Raw genomic sequence first — 14,653 nt, 5'->3', positions numbered from 1 at the left:
TCGGTGCAGGCTGTGATTAAAAGCGAGGGGATGTCACAAAACCCAGCCTCACGCGGCTTCCCCAGTAAAAATAACTCGGGAGGTGCAGCCAGACAGCGCCGAGCCGGGGAAGAAAGAGTTGGAGACAGTTTTGTGTCAGCGGCTTGGCAAACGAGCTGAAATATTGATTCGGAGCCCTGCATTATTCAGCGTGGTGCCGCGCTCGCCCCAGCACCTGTGCCCCCAGGGGGCTCTGGGCCCCCCCTTTGGGGACAGGAGGGAGCAGGGCTGGGGGCAGCGGCTGGCCCCGGCCGCTGGGTGACCCGCGGAGGGGACAGCGGGGACACTGCATTGGGGACAGACCCCAGGGTGCCCCCCCTGTGTCCCGCTGGCTCCTCCTGTCTGCGTCCTGGGGGACCCCCGGGCAGTGCTGGGGACACCCCGTGACAATTTGCTTCTCGTGGGCTCGGGGCTGGCTGCGGTGTCACCTCTGTGTGTGTGCCCTGGGGGACGTGTGGTGGCACCGCCGCTGCTCATCCTGCTGACATCTTCACCGGGGGGGGGTCCGGGTGCTTGCGGTGACCCCTCTGGCATCGGGGCCAAGGAATTGGGGATGTGGGGACGCAGCCGTGCCCTGGGGAAAGGGGCGGCCAGGAGCTGCAGGTGCCAGGGGCTGGGGAGGGGCTGGGGGCGCCTGTCCCTGTGTCCTTCCTGGGGGGGGACGCTGGGGACGGGGCTGTGCGTCAAGCCTGACTCGTCCGAAATGAGTTTGCCCTTGGTCCTGCCGGGGGCATGTTCCGCTCGGGGGGGTTGTTTGTGAGAGTCTGGGGTGGTAATGGGTGATGCTGGGTTATACTGGGTGATGCTGGGTGATGCTGGGTGATACTGGGTGATACTGGGTTATACTGGGTGATGCTGGGTGATACTGGGTGATGCTGGGTGATGCTGGGTGATGCTGGGTGATACTGGGTGATGCTGGGTGATGCTGGGTGATGCTGGGTGATACTGGGTGATGCTGGGTGATGCTGGGTGATACTGGGTGATACTGGGTGATACTGGGTGATGCTGGGTGATGCTGGGCAGTGCCGTGCCTGTTTGGGAGCGGGGTGGGGACAAAGCCAGCCCATGGGGACAGACGGGGAGGATGGCACGGGGATGGGGGGCACAGCCCAGGGGACCCCCCCAGACCCAGGGTTTGTCCCCATTAGGACTGTGGGGGTTTTGGTGGCCAGGGCTGGAGGGGACACTGGTGGCTGGCGCTGCGGTGCCGGCCCCACGGAGCTGTGGGGTGCGGACCCCCAGCACCCATGGGTGCCGCCGGGGGACCCGGGGGTGCCTGGGCGGTGTCGGGGACCCGCGGTGATGTCAGGGCTGTGGGAAGGGGCTTTTCTCGTCGCCGTGGTTACCCAGCTGGCTGCGCTCGGGTTGCCATGGGAACAGCGCAGCCCGGGCGAAAAAGCAACGTCTGGCGGCGGCCAAAAAAGGCTGGGATTTGCCCCAGAAGGATAAGGGGTGGGGGCAGGGTGCTGGGACACAGTGCTGTGGGTGTACTGGGAGGCACTGGGAGGCAGTGTTCTGGGAGGCACTGGGAGGCACTGGGATGCATTGCTCTGGGTGTACAGGGAGGCACTGGGAGGCACTGGGCACGGTGCCCTTGGTGCACTGAGAGGCACTGGGATGCATTGCTCTGGGAGCACTGGGAAGCACTGGGAGGCGCTGGGACATATTGCTCTGGGTGCACTGGGAGGCACTGGGCACGGAGCTCTTGGTGCACTGGGAGCACTGGGACGCATTGCACTGGGAGGCAGTGGGTGGCACTGGGCACGGTGCCCTTGGTGTACTGGGAGGCACTGGGAGGCATTGTACTGGGAGCACTGGGAGCACTGGGAGGCGCTGGGTGGCACTGGGCGCGGTGCCCTTGATGTACTGGGAGGCACTGGGAGGAGCTGGGACACATTGCTCTGGGAACACTGGGAGCACTGGGACGCATTGCACTGGGAGCACTGGGAGCACTGGGAGGCGTCACCGTGCGCGGTGCAGCCACCAGGGGGCGCAGCGGGGCCGGTACCGGCTCCACCACCGGCGGGGCGGACCCGGGGTGGGCGTGGCCAATTTGGGAGGGGGGCGTGGCCAGACGGGATGGGCGTGGCCGTCTGGCGGGGCGTGTCCCGGGGAGAGGGGGCGTGGCCTCGTGGTGGGCGTGGCCTCGTGGTGGGCGTGGCCTCAGGGGGCGGGGCGTGTCTCGGCGGCGGCGCGGGGCGGAAGCGGGGCCGCGCAGAGCGGCGGTGGCCGCGGCGCCGGGAGGAGGTGGGGGGGGGGGCGGCGGCACAAAGGGCGCCATGGCCGGGTACGTGCCGGGGCTGCTGCCGGCCAACCGCAGCCAGGAGAAGGAGTTCGAGCAGGCCTACGAGGACGTGCTGGAGAGATACAAAGGTGCGGCCCCGGCGGGAGGCGGAGGTGGCGGCCCGGTTATGGGCCCGTGGTGGGGGGGGGGTGGGAGAGAACCGGGGGGCGCCCGGGGCTGAGGCGGTGGAGGGGTCCCGGGGGGTCCCTGGGGGTTACCGGGGGGGCCGTACCCCTGCAGCCGCCCCCCGTTCTCCCTCCTCCCCCGGTCCCGTCCCGCTCGGTGCCCCCGGTTTGTGCCCGGTGGGGGCACCCCCGGGGCTCCGCGGACCCCCCCGTGCACCCCGGGGGTCCCCCCGTGGGGTTGGGATCCGCGCCTGGGGTACCGGGGGCGCAGTGCAACAGAACGGAGCACGGGGGCCAACCCCCCTGTGTTCCACCGGGGGTACCGGGACGCCCCCCCCCGGGGTACGGGGACCCCCCCGGGTGTCCCCGGTGCCGTTCGTGGGGGCACCGGGGGTGCGGGGCCGGGCGGTGCGGGCGGTGAGTGTGCACTTTTGGTGGCTGCGGACGCGCTCCTTGGCGGCAGTGCTCCATCCCCCCTGGCTGTGCTGGGGGGGGGCTGGCTACCGGCCCCCGGGGCTCCCACCCCCCGGGGCTCCCAGGGCCCTGCCCCGCTCCAAGCAGAGCAGCCGGGGCTCCAAAGCGCCGAGCCCCGAGGAGAGGAGCTCTCTCTGTGCCCTTTTCCTCATTGCATGCAGAGAGGGCAGCGATGGATGCCCCTGGTTCGGGGGGTGCTGCTCAAATGTTCCCCCCGTGGGCGCAGCGTGGGGGCCTCCAGAGGGAAAGAGAGAAAGCCAGAAAGCCCCTTGTGGTGTCTGGGCTTGGGAAGGCGCTGGGTGATGTGACCCAGCCTGTCCAGGTGCTTTGTGGGCTGGTGTTTGGAAAAAAAAAACACCCCGTGGGGTGTCCGGGCGCCGTGTGGGGGCACCGAGGGCAGCGCAGGGAGCCGGGGCTGGCGTGGGAAGGGCGCGCTGACACCCTGGGCTGTGCTCAGCATCACTCCTCCGGCACTTCTCCCAAGTCCCAAAAGAGAAAATGAAATCTCAGGGTGTGATTTGAGCCGGCTGCAGCCCCACGGCCCCGCTCGCCATCCCCCAGCGCCGCACCTTGCTCCGGCCGCGATGCTCCCGTGGGCAGGGGACAACCTCCTCCGGGCTGCTGCGGTCGCTGTGCCGGCTGTGGGAAGCCGGTAATCGCCTGGAAATGCCCCGCTGGTATCGCTTGTGGTCTTGTTTATGGAGCCCATTCAGTGCAGGGGAAGTGAGTGTTTGTGCAGGATGGAGGCTGGAGGCTGGCCCCTGCCTCTGCCCCTTCCCGGCTCTCCCAGGACATCTCCTGCCCGCTGAGGGAGCCTTGGGTTGGGGCTCTTGGCTCCGGGCTCCTGGAGGTGCTGCCTCTTCCCCGCTCCCCCACTGCAGTCCTGGGAAGGGTTCGGTTTTTCCACCCCCAGAACGAGCTTTCCACTGACTTGTCCTCTCCTCCTGCTAATCCCACAGGAACGGAGAGCGGGCGCTGAAACGGGGACCCACCGCGTGCAGGACCCGGTGCTGTCAGCACCGACCCTCGGGGTGGGAGCATGGGGAGGATGAGTGGCCTTGCTCGAGCTGGGAGCTGCCGAAATGTGCGGGGGTCACCTCTGTGAGCGGAGCTCTTTGGTTAAAAACCAGCCTTAAAAACAAACCTGAGCACTGGGGCCTCTGCCTGGAGCCAGCCCGGGGAGGGTCCTGGAGCTGGTGCGGTGGGCGCCGGTTTCCCGGCTACAGAGCTCGCCTGGAGCTGCAGAGCAGGGGTTAACCAGATGGCAGATCCCTGTGATTTCTTTCTTTATCAGGCTCCCACTGTAGGCAGACGAGATGCCGAGCGTGATTGGGGTGTCAGGTAGGTGTTCAGCTTCAGTGCCGCTGCTCGCAGCCGGACTGCTCCCGCGCAGCTTGGTGGAAGAGGCTGGAAGCAGCAGCGTGGGCGCTGCGCGGGGGCACGGCTCCGTGCTGCTGCGGGGGGCTCTGCCCACCCTGGTGGTGCCCCGGTCCCCAACGGGGGCGGATGGAACGGGGTTGGGAAGCAGAGCAGGAGCTGGGAGCTGCGTGGGCTCGGGTGCCTCCTCGCAGAGCGTTGGCACCCTGGGGTGCGACGCGTCCTCGGGGAGAGCACACGGCGTGAGCTGTGCTGCCCAGCACGGACCCAGGCACCTGCAGCTCTAAAAGCCGAGCTTCCTGGGGCTGACGCGGGACATCTCTGGGATCTGGGGCTCTGCCGAGAGCTGGCAGTGAGCGTCCCAGCGTGGTGGGGCCGCACCCAGGAGGCTCGGCACGGCGCGGCGTGGCGCGGCTCCCAGCCCCGCTTGCCTCATCGCCGGCTGGTGATGCTGTGGCACATGCCGGGACGTGCAGCGGCGCTGCTGACGGTGCCCGTGAGAACGGTGCAGGCGGCTGCGGTGCAGCACTCCCAGCGTCGTGCCTCCCAGCTGCAGCAGGGAGTGGTGGCGGAGGTTTTGGGGACGGGTCAGTCCCTGGGATGCTGCTGCGGTGCCGGAGCAGGTTGAGGGCTCTGAGCAGGAGGAAAAGCCCTGGCTTTCCCCGCAGGTGCCTGGCAGGTTGTGTGGCTTGGTGTCCAGGCTTGGCCTCTGTTCCCAGCACTTGCCACGTCCCCAAATTTGGCAGGGTGCAGGCACACCGCGTCCCTGCAGGAAATCATGAGGCCGAGTGTGGCCCCATGGGCAGCAGCGCAGGGTGCGGGCGGTGCTGCCGGCCCCATGCAGGTATGGGTCGTGCTTTCTGTGCTCAGAGCACTTCAACCATTAACTAATCAACCCTGCTGGGATCCCTTCTTCCAAATAATTAACTCTTTTGGGGGGTCAGAGATAGAATTTGGCGGTTAGCATCAGAGGCTCCCCTTCCCACCCGTCCTTGCCTTCTCTTCCTTCCCCACGGTGCCACGCGTGTGGCCCGAGGTGTTTGCACGGGGGCTGGCGTGTCAGCACGGCCGTGTGAGCACACTTGGAGTGAGCTTGGGGACCTCTGCCCCGGGGCTGGAGGAGAACAGGGCAGGACGGTGACGCTCCCGGCAGCGGGGATCAGCACCACGACCGCCTGCATTGCTGCGCGGGGCCGCGTCCCGCCACGGGGCAGCAGCCGTTGTGCTAAGATAAACATCATTCCTCGCTGGTGAGGAGCGGCTGCACGAGGGCTCTGCGGCATGCCAGCACCCCGGCGGGACGGGTGGCATGTTGGTGAGTCCTCGCTGCGGGAGGAAGCCCTTCTTCTTCCTCTCCATCGCCTGGGAAGAGGGGAACTGGGCGCCGCCACCTCACCAGGGTTGCTGCTGTGGGCAGCTCTGTTGGGTGCTCTCCATGAGTCCTCCTGTGCTGCTTCCCTGAGCCCTTCCCAGAGCGCTCCGGCTGCCCAGAGCCCGTTAGATTTCCCCCACTGGACCCGATGACTCTGTTTTGGGAGGCACAGGGAGGTGCTGAGGGGGACCGGCCACCCGGGGGTCTCAGGGCGGTGGCGCGGTGCCTGGAGCCGGCTGCCCACGAGGCTTTGTTGGTGGCTGGGGTGGGAGCTGGGCTCGTGGTGCACGATGCTGTTTTGCTCGCGTTTGTTTTGGACAGCAGGGAAATGAAGCTGGTGGTTTTTCTGGTGGCAGGACCCACCCTGCCTTGCCTGGCCAGGTTTCTGCTGCCTTTGCAGTGGAGTCACCGTCACCGCCGGCACGTGACGGCGCCTCCCGAGCTCCTCTCCCGTGCCTGCCGGAGGCTCTCTTGGCCGGGAGGCTCGTGGCCTCCCTCCTGCGGCCAGCCCCCAGCCCCAGAACCTGTTCCAAGCGGATGGCAGAGATGGAAATTGTGCCAATTCATGTCACCCTGCTCCGAAACCACCGCCGTGGCTCTGCGAGTTTGGCTGAGCGCTGCCGTGGGGCATCGGGGGGCTGCCGGCTGCTCCTTGCTGCTTCTCTGCTGTTTTCCAGGGGAATTGCTGCTGCTTTGGGGACAAACACCCTGGGGAGCTTGAGGCCATCGCTGCCAGCGTGGGGCGGCAGCGCTGCGGTCACCGCTGCGGTCACCTCTGGCACGGTGCCGCCGGGGGCGAGGACGTGCCGAGGCCGTGCCGCGCCGGTACCTGGCGCCGGGAGCCTTTGATCTCATTTCAGCAGCAGGTCGGAGGGACTGCGGATGCCAGGGTGCTCGGAGAGCAGCCCGCGGGGTTCTCGTGCTCCCTTTTTTTAGGTGCCGTGGCACTGTTTGTGTCAGTTCTGCCTCGGAGCCTGTTCCTCCTCGGCTCGGTGAGGCTGAGATCTCCGACCTCCGTCTGCTGGTGCGCGGCCAAGCTCCTTCCCAGGCTGGTCTCGTTCGTGTCAACTAAGTTTAGACTGCAATGGACATACCAGGGCTGATGCCAGCAGGAAGAAACCGCTCCAGTCTCCCAGGGAGAAGCATAAAAAGAGGATTTTTTTTCCCCCTGCTCATTCCTGGAAGCGTTCTAACAGCATTGTTTGAATACCGGGGTGATTGATCCCTTTGTGTGCACCTAAAACAGACAAAATCCGGCCCGTGGAGACGCTGGGGGACGCGGGTTCCTCCTGTCTCTGCGGGGAGCACTCCAGCTCCTCCTGAGCTGTGCTGGGCTGAGCTGAAGCCCCTGGGCTGAGCCCTGGGCAGGGGCTGTGACCGTGGGCACCACAGTTTGGCGGGGCTGAGCCCTGCCAGCTTGCATCCATCGCATCCCCAGGAAGGAGCAAAACTCATCCTCCTTCATCCCCCATTCCCCGGGGGTCGTTTCTTCCAGCAGCCCCTGCCTGTGCCCATGGCGAGGAGCACGAGGGCAGGGCCAGCTGGTGCCTGGTGCCTTCTCCACAGCTCTTTAAAATGGTGCGGGGGGCGCAGGGGCTCACGGTGCCTCGTGGGGATCCTCGGCAGGGCTGGATCCTGGCAGCCCGGCTCTGTTTTTGCAGGGCAGGTGAGGCAAGAGCCGCCCGCGGGGCGAGGAGGGGCGGCGGCGGTGGTGGGTGTGATGGCTGGGGAGTGCTGGGAGCCCTAATTACGGGGCTGGGCCTCCCGTCCCCTGCGCTGCACGGCCCTGCCCAGAGCAGCCGGGCGCAGGATGTGTGCCCCAGCTCCTCTCCTTGCCACGTGCTGCAGGGCTGTGCTGCCCCTGCTCCCTGTGCTCGGTGGTCCCATCCCCAAAGGCACCAGGTCCCTGCTCGGTGCTGCCCTGGATGTCCACATCCCATATCCCCAGCAGCTGGGCTTGCAGTGTGTGCAGAGTGCTGGCCCCCAGCTCCTCTTCCTTCCTTCCTTCCTTCCTCCAGCCTTGCTGGAAGCCCCACATTTGATGTCTCAGCACTGCCCTGGCTTGTCTGGGGGGACCGGGCCAGCAGCCAGGGCTTGGGGATGTGCAAACGGCTCCAGGATGGGGAGGGGGAAGCCCTGTTGGGGAGCGCTCCCCGCAGAAGGCAGCGTGTGCAGAGGATGTTTGTGTTAACGAGCTGGGAAGTTTCGCTTCCAAGCCCACGTCCTGGGGATTTCTGCCTGTGGATGAATCCCATCCGGCTCGGGGGCCGGGGTGGGGGATCTCCGGAGTAGGCTTCCCGTGGGTGAGGCGGTGATGGGGGGTCTGGACCCCCAGATTTGGAGTGTCCCCAGATGGGGACGTGCCAAGATGAGCCCTCGGATGCTTTCCGAGGTGTCCCCTGCCTCTGGGGCGGATAAGTCCTGTGGTTCCTGCCAGGGGTGGCGTGGAGAAGCTGCTGGGAGAGGTGGCCCCCGAGATTTCGGGTAAGGAGCAGGGTGTGAGGAGGGGCTGGTGCCCTCTTGGTGTCAGGAGAGGTGTGAGCAGGGATCCAGCCGTGCTGCTGGGGCAGCTTGGGGGAGCGTGTGCCTTGGGACCAGGAGCCCGTGCGTGCTGCGTCCCCGCAGGCGCAGTGCCGGGAGTTCCCACCTGCCCCTTCATTTCCCCTCTTTTATCAGGAATCCAGATCTGTCGGTTCTGGGCTGCTGGCTGGGGCTCTGCGAGGGCACGGTGACTGTTTCTTGTTGTTTCCCCGTGAATTAAACCTGCCTGATGCTTTTTCTCATTTCCTGTTTGCTCCTGCTGCCCTGCGCTGCGCTCACTGTCCCCTGCCCGGGGCTGCGTGCGCCGCCTGCCCTGCTGCAGGAGCTGTCCCTTGCTCCTCTCCTCCCTGTGCCTCTTTTTTTTCCCCATTTGCAGCTGAGGCCGGTGGCTGATGGAGCATTTGTGAGTGTGGAGCAGCATTCAGGGGGTGCTGTTCTGCTCCGTGTCCCCGGCACCGCCTCGCTCCCTCCTCTCCCGGCCGTTCTCTCACTTGCCCAGGGCGCAGACCCTGAACCTGTTTGTTCGCGGGGGCAGAAGGGCAAAGTCTCCTTCTACCTCTCTCCAGCTCAGTTAAGGGTACAACACTGTCTTTTTTTTAATTAATATCAGTAAAATATCCACAGCAGGCTGCTGTCCTGGCCCTCCAGAAATGCCTTTGCCAGCAGCTCATTTTTCCCTGCGGGAAGCTGGCTGCGAGGGCTCCTGCGCCGGCGGAGCTCGTGCTGACCTTGGGCAGTGCTGCTCCAGGAGGCAGGGACCCGCAGGGAGCTCCTCCTGCTCCTGCTGGCCGCGGTGCCCGGCCCTGCTGGGTGTGCTGTGGGCAGGCGAGCGGTGCCGGAGCACCTTGAGGATCCTCCTCACCTCGCCGTGGGCACGGCCAGCCCCTGCTCCCCGTTCGGAGGCCGTCGGGTCGATGTGACGGCCGTGCGGTGATGGCCACGTTCCTGCTGCAGGAAAACAACCCTGGGCTTGTTCCTGTTCCTGCAGTGGGTCGTGCGTCTGTGCCCTGGCTCTGGCGGTGTCCTTGGCATGCTGTGAGCCGCTCTGCCCCCCATGCAGGTGGCTCCTGCACCTCGGGGCGAAACTGTGCCGGGCGCTGCGGTGGGAGCACGGCTGGCAGGGACAGCAGCACGCAAAGCTCTCGGTGCGGGTGGCTCCAGACGCTGCACGTGGAGACATCTCATCCTCGCTGGCTGCTTGGGATGCTTGGGATTCTTGCTGCCAGGGGCAGTTGTTGGGCTGGGGAGGTTGGGATTCCTCGGCCAGGCAGGCAGCCGGGGCACGGCGGCCGTCCCGGGAGCTGCGGGCTCCCTCCGTGCTCCGTCCCCGCCGGCTCTCCTGTCCCGGCCGTGCAGCTCCAGGCCATCTGGAGCAATCTGCCACGGGCCGGGGATTCCTGGCGTTCCCGGCTGGGAGAGGAGCCGGGATGCTGGAAACGGATCTGGCAGGCGTCAGATCTGCGCCTCCTCAACGCCATCGGGGCGGGAGGAGAGGGGCTCGGCGTTCCTCTTCTTCCCAGCCCCATGGGGCGAGGATGCAGGCACCAGGGCTGGCTGCCACGGCTCACCCCTACTTTTATATCCCCAGAAGGACAAAACAAAGATGTTGGGATGGGGGCACAGCCACGGGTGCTGTCAGGAGGGAGCCAGGGCATCGACAGCAGTGGCCAAGCCCCCTGAGTCCCCTCCTGTGCCTGGGGTTTGGGTTCCGCTGGAGCCTGCCTGGTGTCTGATCTCTCCCCTTTCCCAGGCAGGGAAGAAAATAAATGAAAATAAATGAAAATAAATGAAACGGGGCCGCTCAGCAGCTGGTCTGGCAGCATCGCCTGCTGCCTCTCGCCGGGCTTTGTTCCTCGCTCCAGCGCTTGGCACGGGGGTGATGGAGGGAAGGTGGCTGAGCGCTGGCGTGGCTTTGTGCCGCTGCTGGGGGGCGTTAGCACAGCCTGAAGGATTTGGGGTCCCCCCGTGGCAGCCTGGGCTCTGCGGGGTGGCTGGGGACAGCGGGGACAGCAGGGCCCTGAAGGGGGCTGCACCCCTGCTTTCTGCCCCGTGCTCCCGGTTCCCTTCTCGCAGCCCCTTTGTCAGCAAGAAGCAGCTTTTTGTTTTTCTTTTCCTTTTCTCCCCCAGAGGAAAATTCCATTGTGCTATTTTTAGTGGTGACAGCTCGGCTTCTTGCAGCAACTTCGCTCTGCTCCTTGCTCTGCCTGAAGGCAGCCGGGGGGTCCCTGGGTGTGGGGGCTGCGGGAGGGCCGCGGTGTGCGTGCAGGTGGAGCTGTGCCGCGGCGCAGTGCCGACGAAGCGCTTCTGGCTCCAGCTGTGCGTGGAGATCCTTGGCAGAGCCCGGTGCGGCCGTGCATGGGCTGTTCCACGTGGCTGCACGCCGGCGGTCAGGTCTGCTTCCTCTCACTGGGATAAATGAGCTCCTGGCCCCACCGCGGGTCGATAAATCCCCCCGGGGCTGGGGCGGCTCCCCCAGAATTGGTGGCGGCGGTGGGGGGCTGTGGGTGCAGGTTGTGCCGGGGGGGGAGCTGTAATCCAAGCCCTCCATCTGCCCCGCTGCCATCCCCCTCGGAGAGCTGGGAGCGATTTTGGTTCTTGGGTTCCTGGACCACCAGCTGTCAGGAGCACAAGTGGCAACTGGCCTTCGGAGCGTGCTGGGTTGGGAAAGGAAACCGATACGGCCGGGTGCGCGTCCGGCCCTGGAGAGGTGCGGGGCCACCAGCACAGTGGGTCCCCGCGTCCTGCTCCTGGTCACCTGGCTGGGCAAACTGCTTCCATGGACGGGTGTGGGTGACGTGGGGATCGGTGCAGGGAGCTGCTCGCTCCGGGTGTCCCCACTGTCCCCAAACATCGGGCTGCGGCTGGGTGGGGGGAGCCAGGATTCGGCACTGGGGTGCCTGTGGTGGGTGTGAGCCCCGCCGGGAGGTGCCAGCCCTGGCAAACCTCAGCCAGGTGGCTCCTCCAGGGGCTGTGCGGTGGGTGGTGGGTCTTGCTCAACCCGCTGCAATCTCTTTGGACAGGTGACACAGGAACAACGCAATCCGCCACCGCCAGGGCTGCGTTTCGCCACCTCTCCCTCCCGTGTCGCGCACCCCCCGTGCGCTTTGCAGAGCCAGACACGACATGGTGGTGTCCACTCCCCGAGCAAAGGCACAACCAAAAATGCTGCCCCTGCTTGGCTGGGGCTCCCCAGCACAGCTTCTCATTAAATTATCAGTCCTTAATTTGCCAGAAGAGCAGTGCCGTTCCCGGTGGAGGCCTTGCAGTTTTTTTTTTTGTTCCCCTCCCAGCGCTCGAGCTCCTTGCCCGAAATACCCGCAGGACACACAATCCCCAGGACCCCCAGCCCCCGGGGGGCAGGTGGTGGGAGCCGTTTGTGGGGTGCCCGCCGGGAGCTGCCGGCTCATTTGCAAAAAGGGGGGTGGCTTCTGCCGGGGGGGGGAGGTTTGAGCAGAGATCATCGAATAAGGAGAGGCAGGGCTGGGCCGCGGGTGGCCAAAGGGCAGCGGCGGCGGCAGCGGGGCGAGCGCGGGTGGCTGCAGGGTGTCCTCGCCCTGATGCCTCCCGGCTGAGCAGCGGGGCAGGACGATGAACGTGGAGAAGTACAAGAAGTTCCTGGATGGCCTCAGCACCCTGAAAGGTACGCCAGCACCCCTCGGGCTGGGGGGCAGAGCTGGTCCCAAGCTGTGTCTGTGCTCCGGGGGGGTCCCGGTGCTGCCCACGGGGGTCCCGGCTGCTCCCCTGCCCTTTCTCGGGGTCCAGCACAGCCCTGCTCGTTGCATCCTCCGGGGACTTTGAGCTGTACCCGGCTCCTGTTGGGACAGACGTGGCCTTTCTGCGGACAGGCTCCTGGGAGAGGCTGTGGCTCTGCTTCACTTCCCTGTTTTGTCTTCGCTTTGGGCATTTAGCAGCGTGTCTGGGCACAAAGCAAGCCGTGACGGCTAGCCTAGCCCCGGACGGAGCACAGGAAGTGGAAGCTGATTTGCAAATAACAATAGAAAAAGAAATTGAGCTCAAAATCAGCCCTTTGAGGGGAGGGGACCTGACTGCAGCTCTTGTGGCTTGGGTGCAGGTGTTGGTCTCCACCGTGCCCGGCTGTGGGTGCGCTGCGGCACCTTGCATGCAGACCAGCATTTTCCCTTTTTTTCCCCTCTTTTTTCTATTCCCAAACCCTTTTTCTGCTGCTCTGCTTTTCCCTGGCTCTCCCCGGGGACCTGGTTGCAACACCCGATCGCGTGGCTGACGGCCGGCAGGGAATCAGGGCCAGCAGCGAGCCCTGGCCGTGGGTGGCACCGGGGGCTCTGCTGTGGCACGGCAGGAGCCCGAATCTGCCGGGGGTTTGGGGTGGATCCGGTGGCTTTTGTCTCCTCCACGCACAGCACCTTGCTCTCTGCTGGCCGTGCTGCCCTTCCCTGGTGCGTCTGCTCCTGGTGGCTCCTAGGAGCCTGCGCTGGGCTTTTTTTTTTAATTTCCTCCCTGTTTTCGGAGCATTTTTTTGCTCAGGGACTCGCAACTGCGGGCAGGTATCGGGATTCGCCTGCTGGAAGGACGGCGCCGTGGGAGGGGGAAGGAGAAAGCAGCTGGGGTGGCGTCGCCTGTCATCTCCCCGCACTTACCGACCTGCCGCTCCTCCCAGCGCTTCCTCGGGCTCTGCCAGCTGATCCTGCCTCATGGAGGTGAATCGATTCGATGTTTAATTTAGCAGCGAGCCAAGGGAGTTGCCACCCGGCCGCCTGGCGGCCTCCCCACCCTCCTAAGGGCTGGTGCAGGGGGGTTAATCCCGGCGCCCCCGGGGCCGCTCCGTGCCTGACAGCTGCCCTGAGCCGTCGTGTCCGGGAGTAACAGAATTCACTTTCTTACCCCGCCGCCGTGTCCCTCGTACATTTTTCGTGAGCCTTGCTGCAGCTGGCACGGGGAATCAATGTACAAGGAGCTGGTGTCGCTGCGCGCCGTGCCGGGGGGGCGGCTGGCTCCGTCCCCCGGCCACGTTTGTCCCTGTGCCTTCAGTGCTGGGGTGGCCTCACCCCCTCGGTCGCCCCCTTTACGCACTGCCCGGGGTCTGGTTTAATTCTGGGTTGGTTTCTGCTCGGGGTCTGGGTTTGGCTGTGGTGGAGGGGATGGATGGGTGGCCAGAATCTGCGCGGTGCTGTGGGTGCCCGTGGTGTCCCCGCGGTGTCCCCACGAGGCAGCCCCGGTGTCAGCTCCCTCCCTCCCTCCCTCGCTCTGGGGCTGTGCAGGTTTTTTTTTGTGCCCTGCCTTCAGCTGCAGCTCCGTGACTTTCTGTGAGCGCTTTGTGCCGAGCGGCCGGGATGACACCGTTAATTGTGAGGCTGCGGGAGCTGATCTGGCGGCTCGTCCCCATCCAGGACCTGCCCAAAGCCCTGCCTGCACCTCACCAGCGTCTGCTGGGCTCTCCGGGGCGATGCTGGATCCTTTTCTCTCACCAACCACACCACCGCAGCCCTTCACAGCTCGAATCCAGGAGCTGGGAGAGGGGAGGGAGCCCCTTTGTGCGCAGGGGCAGGGGGTTTTAAGGTCCCTGGGGGGTGAGGAGGCTCAGTGGCAGTGCCAGCCCCTGGCGCTGGCTGAGCGCTTCCCCAAGCACCCGAGCATGGTCGAGGTGCCGGCCTTTGTGCCGGTGCCTGCGGTTAGCTGCTGTGGGGCTGGCTGCAGCGTGCCCGTCGCTGCGGTGCCTCGGTGCTGGCAGCGGCTCAGCGTGCTCCTCAGCTCCAAAAGCAGCCCCAGGAGGGCTCCCCTCGAGCTGGGGCTTGGACAAAGCTGGTGGAAGGCAAGGTTTCATTGCCGGGGAGGATTCTGAGCCCCTGCCTCCCCCTCATCTCTATTCAGCTCCCCAGGGAGGTGCAGGCAGCAGCGGATATTGGAGCTGGAGCCGTTTCATATGTAAATGCTGCGTGTGCAAGCGCAGTGCCCTGACCCCCGGCGCCGTGCCAGCAGCTGTGCCACGGCCTCATGGGGACCTTGGAGGGCGTCCTGTCCCCCCCCCTGTGCCCACGGGGACCCTGCGGTGCTGCCCCTTTTCCCCTGGGCCTTGGGCAAAGGATGCTGCCAGGGGCTGCCCCCCCCAGGGGCTCAGCCCTGGGTAGAAGGGAACCGGGCTTCTTCTTTTGAGCCGGGGTCATTTTGGGGAGCGGATGAGATAAAGTGGGTCACCCCGCCTGGCCCCACAGCTTCCTGGCTCGGGTTTCCCCGGGCAGCAGGCTGCCGCGGCCCCGAGGTGACGAGAGCCTTGGGCTCGGCTCAGGAAACCCATTTGATTACAAATTTATTGCCGGGTTAATTTTATCCGTGGCATGACGACGGCCGGTTTCGCTTTCTCAGAAGTTTGTTGTTTACTTGGCAGCCAGATAAAATCCAGCATCTTCCTGGCCCTCTCCGTGCGCCCGGGCTAATCTCCCTGCTTCATCTGACCTTGCCGTTGGC

The 14,653-nt window shown here is 65.6% G+C and overlaps 1 protein-coding gene across 8 annotated transcripts in view; it reads left to right on the top strand.

Annotated features, from left to right (window-relative positions):
- The window catches only part of MACF1 (microtubule actin crosslinking factor 1), a 136,281-nt gene that overhangs the window by 2,740 nt on the left and 118,888 nt on the right, over positions 1–14,653 (top strand). For 2 of the 8 annotated variants that reach the window (XM_072027382.1, XM_072027380.1), the window contains exon 1: positions 2,241–2,412. The exons of 5 other annotated variants lie outside the window; for them this stretch is intronic. In XM_072027382.1, coding sequence (XP_071883483.1) covers positions 2,319–2,412 — 94 coding nt within the window. In that variant the 5' untranslated portion in view covers positions 2,241–2,318. Of the gene's footprint in view, positions 1–2,240; positions 2,413–11,699; positions 11,853–14,653 lie in introns of those variants that run through there. One more of the 8 variants, XM_072027381.1, reaches the window with a different exon arrangement.

Source organism: Anas platyrhynchos, chromosome 24 (assembly GCF_047663525.1).
Source record: "Anas platyrhynchos isolate ZD024472 breed Pekin duck chromosome 24, IASCAAS_PekinDuck_T2T, whole genome shotgun sequence".
Taxonomy (NCBI): domain Eukaryota; kingdom Metazoa; phylum Chordata; class Aves; order Anseriformes; family Anatidae; genus Anas; species Anas platyrhynchos.
The sequence above is the reverse complement of the archived record's forward strand: the minus strand, read 5'-3'. Positions and strand labels throughout refer to the sequence as shown.